Genomic DNA, 13787 nt, shown 5'->3' on the forward strand with positions numbered 1-13787 from the left:
GATTTTAACTGCTGGTCAGTTTGCTGTGCTCCTGCTTGTTCTTCATATCCAGCTCACCTCACTCAGCCCAAACTTTGCCTCTCCCTGCTGGGTCAATCTTCCTGTGCCCTCTCCAGTGTAAGCCAGAGGTAAAAAGGGAAAAGGAAGGAGTTTGGAGAGGTGTCCCAAAAATCTAAGAAGAAATTGCTTCAGCTGGGATGTTAAAATGCTGTTCTACACCCAGTGTGTCTGTGCCTGGGAGAATCCTCCACAGAACCAAGACGGTGTGTGCTGAAAGGCTGGGCCTGCCCTGATTTTATTCACTGATTATTCAGCCTCATTTATTTTTACTGTGGAGTTTCAGGTCCCATTCTCAGTGGTTGCTGAGCCCCTCATTGCCAACAAGAGGATTTTTGGCTGCTGACTGAAGACAAACCTGGGGAGAATTGTTCCCATTGAAGTCTTTAAGAGAGTCTTAAGAGTGACTCAGCCCGCATTGTTCTTTATCAACATCTGTAGTTTGACCAACAGCAGTGTTTGTGCTCACAGGCTGTGTGTCAAATCCCCTTTTGGGGTGGAAAATGCAACCCTGCAGGAGAGGCTTAATGGTAAAAATATCTTTCCTCTGGTTTAGCGTGGGCAGACAGCTCTGATCACAGGAGGAGAACATCCCAAGGGAAAACTGGAGCAGTGCACACATCCCCCCCAAATTTATCCCAAGGCAGTCCAAGTGCTCATCCATGGGCACTGATTAATGCAGTGTTAGATCTCAGTGTCCCTGCTTTGGTGGCTTTCCTGGTGCCAGCGTGTGACATTGGGCTGGGGATAATGACTGGAAGGAAGACTCATTTATTCCTGCGTGGTGGGGGGCTTTTCAATCTCACACACAAAGGCACAACAAGAGCCAGCCACTGCAAGCTGGACAAATTCAACCTTGAAATGAGACACGGCTTCCTGGCTGCCAGGAGAATGAAAGTTTCAAACCACTTGTCAGGGGAAACAGTGGAGTTGCTGTAGCTTGGAGTTCAGACAAGACTTGCTGCCTCTGTGAAAAGGGTTTCTTTAATCCAGCGTTTTGGAGGAGTTCTGTGATTTGTGTGTGCAGGAGGTCAGTTGAAAGGAGTAGAGCAGTGCTGCCTGGCCTTGGTGGGTGAATTACTGGATGTGATTAAATGACCTTTTTTGGTTTGGGTCACTGAGTTTCTGTAATAAAAGGATTGGCTGCCACATGGAGAGGGCTGTGAGCTGGGGAGGAAATAAAAATGAATGCCTGTCCTACTGTCTTTCTGACTGTAAATAATCCAAGTGTTGCTATTTAGCCTGTTTAAAGCCTGCAGAAATATTAATAGCAAAATACTTCTGTGGCAGGAGAAGACTTTGGTTCCAAGGCACTCCCTGTTCTTTAAGGATCTTCCTCTTCACAGAAATTGTCATTTTGTTCTTCATCAGAGCTCGTTTTGTATCGATCCTCCTCAGGAAGGTGTTTGGAATGGAAAGTGCCTTCGACCACTGGCAAGGCAGCAGAACTCCCTGCTGCAAGTGCTGCTATTCTCAGCTCCCAGGAGAAATCTGGAGCCATGATTGTTGTTATATTTTCATTCTCTTTGCCTTCAACAACAAACCATAAAGGCTTTATTCAAATTGCCTGCTTTAAAGATCTTGAACGGAGTCCCAGAGTAACAGTGAGCTGAATTGCTCCATCAGATTTGGGTTTCTAGGATTCACCAAGGCTGAATACAGACAAAATTTAGGGATTTTTAATGCAGCCTGTGTTTTTCCAACACACCAACTGCTTTATTCCAGGGAGCTGCTCTCAAAATGTTCCTGCATCTTTAACAGTGGCAGGTGAGGTTTCAGAACTTACTGAAATAACTTTGCCACCACCTAAGCCAAGAGAAAAACCCTCTCAGTGCTTTCATGGCAAAAGGATTGGGCATCCTGGCACCTTGAATTCCCTTGGAGGGAAAAAGGGAATAATTTTCTCCATTCATGAGCACTGTTTTTCCACAGAATTCCTTTGGAAAAGTGGCTGGAAGAGGTGCTTGTGAACTGGCCAACTTCCACTGGTCTCAGCAGGTGCAGCACTGCCCACTCCAGGCACTGCCAGCACTGTTAGATCCAAACTCCAAGCCAAGACTAAATTTTATGTCTTTCAGGGAAGAATTATATAAAAGTCAGTGGGGAAGGGTTTTGTGCAGCACTCTTGGAATAATTTCAAACTAATCAACAGTGGGTTGATTGGAAACATTGGGGTTTTTAAGGACAAACCCTTCTTATTCCAGATATTCTGGAGTCAGGAACTGAGGGAAAACCCACTTTGATTTTTTATTGTCCATCAGCATAACAAACATAATCATGCTGGATTAGACCACAAGTTTTACTCACTAAAATCATTAATGAAACAATTGTCTCTCACACAAGGGTTCTCTGTGCTTATTATGGTTTTTGGGACCAGCCCTGCTCCCTGCAAACCTCGTGCTGCTCTGCTCATGGTGTGAAATCCATAATTTTGGGATCTGGAAGGAGGCTGGGCAGGTCCGAGGAGCTCTTCAGTCTATCAGTGGCTTTGTGTTTACAGTTCATTAGCCCATGTTTAAAAATACCACACTGCCAATTTATCTCACAGCTGGGTTCATGCATGTTTTGAGCTGATCACTTGCTGAACAAAATCTCCTTTTGCTTCAGCTTGCAGATTCCCTCGTGCCCTTGGAGATCAAGCCTGGTATTTCCTTGGCAACAGTTTCTGCTGTGCTGCATACTAAGGACAACAAGCACGTGCTGCAGGTACAGCCTAATGGGAAAGGGAGAAAAATATCCTTGTTCTGGCTTTTGCTGCCATCCAGGACCCCAGCAAGCCCTCCTGCAGCTCCTTCCCACTGGAGCAGAGCCCTTGGCAGAGGCTTTGCCCTGGCATGTGCGGCTGAGGAATTACACCCGGAGCCCGGAGTGGGATGCAAATCAATCTCTCTGCCCTCTTTTCCTTGGCTATGTGCCTGGCTGAGATAAAAGGGGAAGTGAGATAATTCCTGAAGAGAGGCTACAGATCATCCTGCTGTCTTCCATAGTCAGGAACAGCATCAGTCAACCTCTCAGACCAAGGGCTGGAGGAGAGAGATGACCTGGGACATCAGACTTGGGAAGGGACCATCTGCCTTCCGTGTCCCTGGAGGCTGCACATCTCTGCACACCCCTGCCCACTCCCTTCCTGCCACCCCCTTCAGGCTGGCACCGCAATTCCTGGGTGCTCTGCAGGAGCAGGGGATGGCCAGGGACCTGCTCAGCAGCACCTGCCCTGGTCCCCTTTCTCTCAGATCCATGAGGCTGCAGGGCCTCACTGAACAACCCTTCCCACACTGGGCAGCAGAGCTGGCTGGGCCCAGGACACTTGGGAAGAGAGCCCAGTGTGGAAATGTCAGGGACATGAAGGCTGGGTGAGGATTTCAGTCAGGGCACAGCAGACAGGCTGCCCTCCTCTTCCCAAGCTGCCTCCCTGGAAACCCTCAGCAGTGCTGGAAACACTGCAGTGCTGCAATGGAATTGGGCTGAGGCTGCTGTTGTTCATTTACTCCCTTCTCCACCCATTCCTGCTGCCAAATAAACTTACACCTGGGCTTAAAATGCCAGAATCCTCATAAATGGCTGGAACTAAGCCACATTCTCATTCCCTGAGCAGTTGCTCTATCTGAATTTGCCTGTTTCCCAACCTGTTGCTTGCTTTAGAGTGGGATGATTTTTTTTTTCCTTTCTCATCCATCAGCTCCCCCCAAAACCTCCCCAACCTCCTGCCAGCAAGAAGAGGAAGCGGGTGAGTGATGATGTGCCCGAGTGCAAATCTTTGAAGCCGCTGCTGAGTGGCTCCATCCCTGTGGACCAGTTTGTGCAGACTCTGGAGAAGGTGAGCAGTCTTTGGTGGCAGGTGGGATTTCTGCACATCTCAGAGAGAGGGAAAGTAATTTTATTGTGGTTTGAAATGGAGAAAGGCCAGTGAGTTCCCAAAGTGCTCCGGGGTGTCTCTGCACTTCAGAATAGAGGGAATTGTTCCCTGTGGAGCTGTTCCTGCTATGCAGGGTTCATGTCAGTGATCTCCTCCTGATTCCCATGGAAGCAGAGCTTTTGGGTGGGTGATTGGCCTCACAGAACTTTTGGATTCAGCAGCTGAGGGAGTCTCAGAAGCATTTAAATGTCTACAAGATTTGTAAGAAGGTGAACAAGTGAAGAATAGATCCTGGAAATGTCTCCACTAGTGGAGGAGCCTCCTGAGGAAGCTGCACAAATTCAGTTGCTGCTCTCTGGAGTCTTGTTCTCACCTGCAGGGGATAATTGGAGATAATTAGCAGGGAAAAGGGTGGGACTGCAGACTTCCCGTGCCTAAAGGGGCTCCAGGAGAGCTGGAGAGGGAGTGGGGACAAGGGATGGAGGGACAGGACACAGGGAATGGCTCCCCACTGCCAGAGGGCAGGGATGGATGGGATATTGGGAAGGAATTGTTCCCTGGGAGGGTGGGGAGGCCCTGGCACAGGGTGCCCAGAGAAGCTGTGGCTGTCCCTGGATCCCTGGAAGTGTCCAAGGCCAGGTTGGACAGGGCTTGGAGCATCCTGGGATAGTGGAAGGTGTCCCTGCCCATGGCAGGGGATGGGACTGGATGAGATTTAAGGTTCCCTTCCCACCCAAACCAGTCTTTGTTTCCATGCAATTCCCCCTCATCCCTGTGCCCTGCTGTCTCCTCTCTCCCAGTTTTCCTGAGCTGTGCTCATTTATTTCCCTCTCTCCCTCTCCCACCCCAAATCCAGCACGGCTTCAGCGACGTGAAGGTGGAGGACACGGCCAAGGGCCACATTGTGCTGCTGCAGGAGGCAGAGACCCTGATCCAGCTGGAGGAGGACTCCACCCACATCATCTGTGACAATGACGAGCCCCTGAGGGTGAAGCTGCGGGACCTGGTACTCAAATTCCTGCAGAAATTTTAGTTCATGGACATCAGGAGGCTCTGCAAGGAGAGAGCCTGGAGGAGCAGAACTTGGATCTGTCCAAGGAGAGAGAGATTCCTGTGATTCAGAGAGACCAGAAACCACATTCCCCTTCATGGAGGAGCAAGGGAGTATTTTTAATATCTATTTTTTAAATCTTATTTTTAACCTGTTGTGGAATACTTTGGAGGAGATTCCTGTTGTGTAAAAGTGGGAGCTGGGAATCTTACAGGAGATAGGAACTGCAGAGTAAGTAACTGGAGTGTTTATTTACAACATCAGGGTGAACTGCTGCTCCTCTGTGTCCCTCAGCAGTGTCTGCCCTGGTCCTTCACCTGACAGAACTCTGTAGGAATATTGAAACAATGGCCTTTTTCCTCCCCCTGCTTCTTCCCAGTCCCCAGATCCTTCTCCCTGCCTCTCCTTCCTGTGTGTTGTTCACGTGTCCTTCACTGGCAAGAGGAGGGGAGAGCTGATGAGGCAAAGAGTGTACAACTAAAAATGGAAAAAAGGGGGTCTGGTGGACATGGAGAATAGTGGGAAGAGCCTGGCCATTCCCTGCACAAGCAGAGGCACTTTGGAAAAGCTTTACCCTGTAGGAATTCAAGTGTTTATTTGATGCTGCAGCCTCACCTGTTACAGCCAGATCTACCCCTGGAGCTCCAGGCCCTTCACTGGTTCCTCCTGGGTTCCTCCATCAGCAGCAGAGGAAACACCTCAGGAAGACACTTAGGGAAGTCCATAAAGCAGGAAAATTCCTAATACTCATAAAAATCCTTTTGAGATTTAAGTGCCTCTTGTTTCTACCTTCCAAAAACTTGTCCTTGCAGCGCCCCCATCCCAAATCCTGGATGGAATTCTGAGTCATTTATCCAAACCCATCTGTACTGCAGGCCTGGGGAGGCTTTTCCCTCCCCAGATCACGTATTTGGGGCCTCACCTCAGTCAATAGCATTGCTTTTAAAGGCTTCCCATTTCTCAGATTTACTGCTGTTCATTTTCTATTGGATTGTTTTGTATTTATTTGGTGTTAAAAAATAAAAAGCAGAGTGAGCCTGCCCAGGAGGGAGCACATCCCATGGTTTATAAAAGCCTCTCCATGCCCATTCCACGTCCTTGTCCTGATGCCTTTGGGAAATAAAGCTGCTCCTGCAGTTCATCCCTTTGGGAAGATGGAGTGGAGGCAGCTCTGTAATAAAATCTCTTTGCCACTGCAGTGTCCACATCCCATTTCATCATTCCCATGAGGGGTTTCTGCTGGGGTGGGTGTGCAGCTGCCAGCACCCACACCTTTATTCTGTGTGTGCACAGGTGTGTGAGGAGTGGTGTCACCAACATGAGAACCTTGGGGTGGTGGAATTAAATCCTCATCGGGGTTTGCAGCTTTAGCATCACTTAAAAACAGAGTAAATGAACTGGGATAATTTATAATTTCACTTTAATAAACTCCACAGGGATTATTCCTAACCCAGAGAGGCCGTGGGATAAACTCATCTTTCTGCTGGTTACCTCACCTCCAGCACTGATCCCACTGCTCCAGCACCTTCCTTTTCACATTCCCAAGGCTTTCCCACCTTCCTCAGGCAGAGAAAATAAAAATTGAAAGTTTTACACTATTCTTCCTGTCATTTTGAGCAGGAAAACTTCTCATTGTTCCATCAGTCCAGTAGCTGAGAGTAGGTTGTTTTGTTGTATTCAGGTTGTACCTGATGGAAAAACAAACATGCTGGGAGGGGAATTCTTTAATGGGAAACCCTAATTAAACTGGAAAAATAAGTGTTTGTTCCTTCTGCACAGAAAGAGAAAAACAAACAGCATTTCTTGGGGCTGGCTCAGTCCTGCAGAGGGCACCGTGGCAGCCCAGGGGAGGAATACCATGGATGCAATCCAGGCTTTATCCAGAAATTCCCAATTTCATGGCCAGAGAGCAGCAAAGGTTCCTGGTTTCACTCTTCTTCCAGAAGGGAGAATAAATTCCCTTGGCCCCCTGTGGCTGTTTGTGCCGTGGCCATCCCCATTCCCTGGATTCCACATCCCTCCCTCAGCTGCTCCAGCCTCTCTCCACTGCTTCCCTCATTAAACACAATTAGTGGGGTGTGTGGCAAGTGATTAATTCCCAGTGACTTCCCAACCCTGTGCTCCCACAGGAATAATGGGGAGGAAAGGTTAAAATCGGGTTTCTGCTCTGGGATGGCTTTTATGGAGCAGCTGGTGGAGATGAGTTTATTGTGTTTTCTCTAATGTGAGACCCAGTGAAAACAGCTGGAGCAGGGGAGTTAACGCCCGGTCCCTGCCCAGGCTCAGACACTGTCACTGGGATCTGTCACCTCCATGAGCACCTGGACGTGAGGAGCAGAGGGAAACCGGAGCAAAGAGCTGGGTCTGTGCCCCACAGCTGCCCCACAGCTGCCCCACAGCTGCCCCACAGCAGCTCAGCCTTTGGCAGGAGTGGGAGGAGATTTGGGACTGGCTGCACATCAGAGCCTGGGCAGGCTCGTGGTGGGAAAGGTGGGATCTGACAGGTCCCATTCACCTGTCACAGGTGAGCTGTCACCTGGGAGCCATGGACTGTGAAATCATTGCTTGACGATCCATGAATTGTGACTCCATTCCTCAAGGATCCATGGACTGTGACCCTCGATCCCAGAAGGATCCATGGACTGTGACCCCATCCCTCAAGGATCCATGAATTGTGACCCCATCTCTCAAGGATCTATGAACTGTGACCCCCAGCCCTTGAGGATGCATGAACCATGAACTCATTGCTTGGGGATTCATGGACAATGACCCCATCCCTCAAGGATCCATGGACTGTGACCCTCATCCCTCAAGGATCCATGAACTGTGAACTCATTGCTTGAGGATCAATTGTCACCCAGTCCCTCAAGGATCCATGGACTGTGACCCCCAGCCCTTGAGGTTCCATTAACTATGAACTCATCCCTCAAGGATCCATGAAGTGTGAACTCATCCATGGAGTGTGAACTCATCCCTCAAGGATCCATGGACTGTGAACTCTTCCCTGAAGGATCCATGGACTGTGAACTCTTCCCTGAAGGATCCATGGACTGTGAACTCTTCCCTGAAGGATCCATGGACTGTGAACTCATCCCTAGAAGACCATGAAGCGGGGCAGGTCCTCCCAGGACCCATCACCTGGGACAGATCACCCGGGAAGGGGTGGCAGCAGGTCCTGTCCTGGGCTCAGCAGGAGCTGGTGGTTTTCATGGCACTGCTGGCCAGAACAAGAACAATTCCAGTGGAATTGTGTTTTAGCAAGGAGTGCATCATCCAAAAGGGAGAATCGAGGGCACTTTGTAGTGCAGAGGAGTGGAGTGTAAAGCACTTCACCCTGCCCTCCTCCTGGGAGCAGGGAGTGAATGAATGATTAACAGGATTTATCGCCTCCGTTTCCTCATCCCAGGCTAGAAACTCTCAGAGGAAAACGGGGAAATGGAACTGGAGCTGTGGCTTCTCTCACCAAACACAGCAGTTAGAGCAGGAAAAATTATTGATCAGGAGATTTTTATCTTGGGAAAAGCCTCAGGAGAAGATTGGCTCCAGCTGAGTCTGTGCCCAAGGTGCTGCTGGGCTCGTTTGGGAGCCAGATCCCAAACCAACATCCCACTGCTGCTGCCAGGCCGGGGTCCTGGAGTGAGGAATTCTGTGCCCTTCCCTGCCAGTGATGGCCCTGCCTCCCTGCAGAATTTTGGGGACAGATCACTGGCATTTGGGAGGCTGAGCATCCACCTCTTCCCTCCAGGATTAAAATCCTTTGGGGTTGGTTTTCCTGGAGCCTCTCCTGGAAACAAACCCCAGCACAAACCAAGCCTTACTCCAAGGCAGAAGGGAAAATGCAGGACACAATTCCCAGCGGGAGGAGCAGCAAGGGCAAGAGACACAGAGGTGAAAAGTGACAACAGAAGTGAAAAGTGACCACGGAGGAAGCAGCTGCTCAGGAGGGAGGGCAAAAAACAAAAGGCAATAGGAAGGGAGGGAGGAAATGCAGCCACATACAGGAAATCCTGAGGGATTGCCAGCCCAGCGTGGAGGGGATCCCATGGCTCGTGGCCCAGCTGGCTCCATTCCTCCCCTCTGCTCCTCCCTGCATGTTTGAAGCTGGGAATTTACTTACAAACCTCGTGGATCCGTTTGGTTTTTCCACCTCCTGCATAGGAGAGGGACCAGGAGCATCCTGAGCTATCAATGCCATGGGAAGTGTCCCCTGAAAGCCCTCGGCTCTGGATTCCTGGGCAGGGATGGAGCTGCAGTCCCAGCTGGCTCAGCTGCTGCTTTCATTGCCTACAAACACCCCCACACCTACAGAAACCACACAGAGCAGCCCCAGAACGGGGATGGGGTGGCCCTGGAAGCCACTCAGGGTCCAACCCCTCCCAGGGGCTGTCCATGAGCTCAGCAGGGACACGATGAACCCCAGGCACTGCTGGAGTCCCCAGCATTCCAGACCAGCTCACCTGCTCCATGGGAACAGAAACCCAGAAGTTCCCTGGTTTTTGGGGTGTCCCAGGGCCAGGAGCAGCATCAGCCCCGTCCCCACCCCCAGCAAAGAGGCACGGAGACTCTCCCAAGTTAAACTCCATTTATTGGAACCTTTTACAAAAAACCTCAACATTGTGCTCGTGTCGAAGGAGTGTTCCTTGTCTCTCAGCTCCTGGCGGTGCTCAGGGCACCGTGGGCACAAGGGGAGGGCAGGGGCCGTGTGACACGGCCGGGGCTGGGGCCGTGTCACCTCGGTCATTGCTATTTACAGCGGGAAAGGCCTCGCTCCGTGCCCGGGGGAAGCAGCAGAAACTCTGGAACTGGGGAAAAGGTGCAGCTGCCAAGAGCCCCAGGAGCTGGGATGGGATCGAACAACCAAACCTGAGCTTCGGAGTGACCCTGGAAATCCCGGGAGAACGGTGAGTGGTGGCAAGGAAGGTGTTTGGGGTGGTGGCACGGGTGGGAGCGCGCTCTGGAAAAGCCCCTCTCCTCCTGGCAGGTCCTGGCAGGTCTCAGGAGCAGAAAGCTGGGCTGTGAATGCCGGTCCTGTTCTCCAGGGGGCTCGGTGCTGTTTGGGATAATTTGGGAAAAGCTGCAGCAGTAGGGCTGGGAGGGGCAGCACCAGCCCTGTGGGTGGGGAAGATGTTCCTGCCGGAACATTTCATTTCCTCACAGAATTCCATCCCTCCCAACGCTGCTGCTGCCTAGGTATCTCCCAGGAGCAGCCTCTTTATCCCTTCACTCCCAAATCCTTCCCCTTTAGGGGCGCTCAGCAAGGAGGAATTCATCCCACCACACATCCTGCTCCTGCTCCAGCACAAGGGGCAGGGGGATCATCCCAAGAGAAAAAAAACAGCTTGGGAAAAAGGCCAAAGAGCCTGGGAGGAAGAACAGTTGGATTTGCTCTGCTGATCCCCGATCTCAACTGGCCTCGAATGGAAACAGAAGAAGGGGAAGCAGAATTCCCAGCCTGGGGCTCGGACACGCTGAGCACCCCGAGCCCCACGACGCTCTCGGCAATGCCAACACTTCCCGTCCCCTCCGAGTTCCCCGGCTCTCACTGCAGGAACATCTCCCTGGGATCCTGGAAAGCCTGAAGGCTGCAGCAGTGCCTGTGTTTGGATAAAGTGCAGTCCTCGCCCACATCACCCCCTGCTCCGGCAGGGCAGAGCTGACCCCGGGCTGTGCCTGAGCCACGGCATCGCTGCTAACGAACCCCCACTAATGAGGCTGGAATTAAAACCGTGGCAGAAGAGCTCAGGCCCCTCGGGAATGCTGGAGCTGACACAGCTCCTGACAAGTGCCACATTTCCACTCTGGGCAGCACAGAGAATCCTCCCATGGCATTTTTAAGGAGACTGTGAGACTTCACGTGCTGCGTTTTGAGCATCTGATGTTAAAACAAGAAGGGAATGGAAAGGGCAAAAGAAACACAGGGAAATATTCCTGTTTTTCTGTGGTCAGTGGTGCTGGTGAAGGCACGAGCCGTGGGCTCTGCTGGGAACAGGCTGCTCCTTCCCTCCCCAGGGAGGAAGTGTCAGTGCTGATAGGAAAACCTGTAGGGGGGAGGAGTTTGGAGAGGCCCCAAAAGGTGGTGCAGGAGGAACATGGACAGGGCTGGCCTTGGGAACGAGCCCAGGAGCTGCTGCTGGACCATCCCTGCTCCCACACACCAGGGGTGACATCCAGGAAAACCAGGGACACCTTCCCAGCTGCCCAGCAAGAGCTTCCCCAGGCTGCTCACAAACACCTGGGATGTGCTGAGGGAGAACCACACGAGGGCCAGGCTGAGCTCGGGTGGTCACAGCTGTGACAGCATTTTGCTCTGGGGGAGAGGAACCAGCTCCAAACCCACGCTGTGAACGTGATCCCAGCGGCATCACACGCTGGGAAGCTCCTGTTGGGATTAAGCCTGGGCCACAGCCCGAAGCCAGGCGGGGGTTAAGGCAGCCACGCTGAGCCCCACGAGGTGGGCACGGCGTGCTCTGGGGTGGGGATGAGGCAGAGCAGGAATTGCAGCTCTGGCTCACCCAGGCTGGGTGCAGAGCCTGCAGGAGCCTGGAGCACTTCCAGCCCTGGCTGTGCTGCAGGTGGATCTTCCCTAAGCCCCAAACATACTCCCTGTCTTTAGAGGATCAGCAGGACAAGGTGGGAAAAGACACCGAGACAGCAGCGACTGAACCCCCCGGGCTGCAGCAGGAACGGGGCCAGAGCTGGAGCTGGAACGTCCATCCAGGCCAACCTCACCCCTCTCCAGGGCTCAGGGTGGGGAGCAGAGCACTGTGACACCTGAGAGGCCTCAGCAGTAGCCACAGGGCAAGAGAAGCCAGGAGGATCTGGTGGGTGGGAAGGGCTGTGCCATGGGAGGAAGGATGGGGACAGCAGCGGTGACAGGAGCTGCACCCAAACACCTCTGAGCTGGCCTTGCTACGGTCCCTTCAGACGGGCTGAAGGGTCCAGAGGGGGAAATGAGGTGGGGAGAGGGGAGGGAAAAGAAAAGAAAACAAAAAAGCGCCTCACGCGGCAAATCTAAAACACTTTCATTTTAAATAACAATAATTATAATTAAAAAGAACGGCTGCCCCTGGCTAGCGAAGGGGCAGAGCCAGCGAGCCATTCCTCAGTGTACGACCCGTGGGAGTGTCCTTCCAGGAGCCACGGGATCCCATTCCTGTCCGGGTGAGCCGCTCTGGGAGCGCGGGGATGTGCCCATCCCAATCCAGGCCGTCCCGTTTGCCGGCGGGAGCGAGGCCGGAGTCCAGAGCAAACGGCCTTTTGCTCTCACAGCCCCAACAAAGCAGCCCCGTGCCGGCCTCCCCCGCCCCCGGCCACAGCTGGGAGCTGGGAATGTCCAGCTGCTCCCAGCTCTAGATGAACTTGAAGCATTTGGTCTTGTCGTGGGGCAGGCGGGTCTTGAAGAGGACCGAGTCGACGCGGAACTGGGTGTAGAGCAGGGGCATGTACCCGTACACCTTCACGAAGAAGTTGATGCACTTGTGCCGCTCGTGGAAGTGGGAATCGTCGTGGGACAGCGCCTGGGGGCAGCCGGGGCAGCGGAACGTCCAGCGGGAGGTCACCTGCCGGAGGGACACAGGGGTCAGGGCCACGCTGCCCACAGCACCCAGCCCAGGACACTGCCAGGGGCTCGGGAATGGATGGAGTCTCAGGATGGAATCTCGGGATGGAATCTCGGGATGGAATCTCAGGATGGAATCTCAGGATGGAGTCTCAGGATGGACTGGGTTGGAAGGGAGCTCAAAGCTCATCCAGTGCCACCCCCTGCCATGGGCAGGGACACCTTCCTCCATCCCAGGTTGCTCCAAGGCCTGTCCAGCCTGGCCTTGGACACTTCCAGGGATCCAGGGACAGCCACAGCTTCTCTGGGCACCCTGTGCCAGGGCCTCCCCACCCTCCCAGGGAACAATTCCTTCCCAATATCCCATCTATCCCTGCCCTCTGGCAGTGGGAAGCCATTCCCTGTGTCCTGTCCCTCCATCCCTTGTCCCCAGTCCCTCTCCAGCTCTCCTGGAGCCCCTTTAGGCCCTGGAAGGGGCTCTGAGCTCTCCCTGGATCCTTCTCTTCTCCAGGTGAGCACTCCCAGCTCTCCCAGCCTGGCTCCAGAGCAGAGATCATCTCTGCTGTGGACAGGGAACCTTTCACCAGAATTCCATCTGATTTAGTCCTGTAATGTCAAACCTCAATTCACCTGCTCTGTGGCAGGGATTTGGCTGATTCCAAAGGCTGAGCTTTCCCACTGGAGCAGGATTCCCTGGAGCAGACACTACTCACTTCCCAACCACAGCTTCTCCAGCAAAGCCGACCCCGAGACAAGTGCCTTTACCTTGATGGGAGGTTTCCTGGTCAGGTGGGACACCAGGAAGTTCATGGCGATGTCCTCGCAGTTGATGTACTCGTCCACCATGTCCCGGATGGCCTGGGGCATCACGTAGGAGTACAGGTAGGCGTAGTACTGCAACGGGAACACGCGGCCGGTCGGGACCTGACCCACAGCTGGATCAGGGATCCCGGCAGAGACGTTCCCGTAACGGAGTTAATCCCACACCGAGATCCTCCGTAGCCACACCAGCAGCAAATCTGCCACAGGCACCACCCTCCTCTCCTGGAACCTCAGAAATGGAGGAATGAGGGTTCCAGCCCCCTCCTGCCAGCCCAGCAGGAACAGCCACTGGACACCCTTCCCAATGCACTCAGGTTGTGGCTGCGTTTCACTTTGGAGGAAGTCAGGGGAAAGGAACAGAGAGCTCCCACATTTGTCCTTAAAACACCACAACCCCCAGAGCTGCAGCCTCAGGTGGCTGTGAGCAGGAAGGGGCAGCCCCG

At 53.0% G+C, this 13787-nt stretch overlaps 2 protein-coding genes across 9 annotated transcripts in view; one reads left to right on the forward strand and one right to left on the reverse strand.

Annotated features, from left to right (window-relative positions):
* Positions 1-6169, forward strand: part of INTS9 (integrator complex subunit 9) — a 60289-nt gene extending 54120 nt beyond the window's left edge. For both annotated transcript variants that reach the window (XM_033513128.1, XM_015622687.2), the window contains 3 exons: positions 2665-2763; positions 3737-3874; positions 4770-6169. In XM_033513128.1, coding sequence (XP_033369019.1) covers positions 2665-2763; positions 3737-3874; positions 4770-4946 — 414 coding nt within the window. In that variant the 3' untranslated portion in view covers positions 4947-6169. The remainder of the gene's footprint in view (positions 1-2664; positions 2764-3736; positions 3875-4769) is intronic.
* A 3362-nt stretch (positions 6170-9531) lies between these two features.
* EXTL3 (exostosin like glycosyltransferase 3) overlaps positions 9532-13787 on the reverse strand; it is a 132591-nt gene continuing 128335 nt past the window's right edge. For all 7 annotated transcript variants that reach the window (XM_015622153.3, XM_015622151.3, XM_015622154.3 and 4 more), the window contains 2 exons: positions 13288-13416; positions 9532-12523 (listed from right to left, as the gene is read on the reverse strand). In XM_015622153.3, the coding sequence (XP_015477639.1) occupies positions 12314-12523; positions 13288-13416 (339 nt within the window). In that variant the 3' untranslated portion in view covers positions 9532-12313. The remainder of the gene's footprint in view (positions 12524-13287; positions 13417-13787) is intronic.

This window comes from Parus major, chromosome 3 (genome assembly GCF_001522545.3).
Source record: "Parus major isolate Abel chromosome 3, Parus_major1.1, whole genome shotgun sequence".
Classification (NCBI taxonomy): domain Eukaryota; kingdom Metazoa; phylum Chordata; class Aves; order Passeriformes; family Paridae; genus Parus; species Parus major.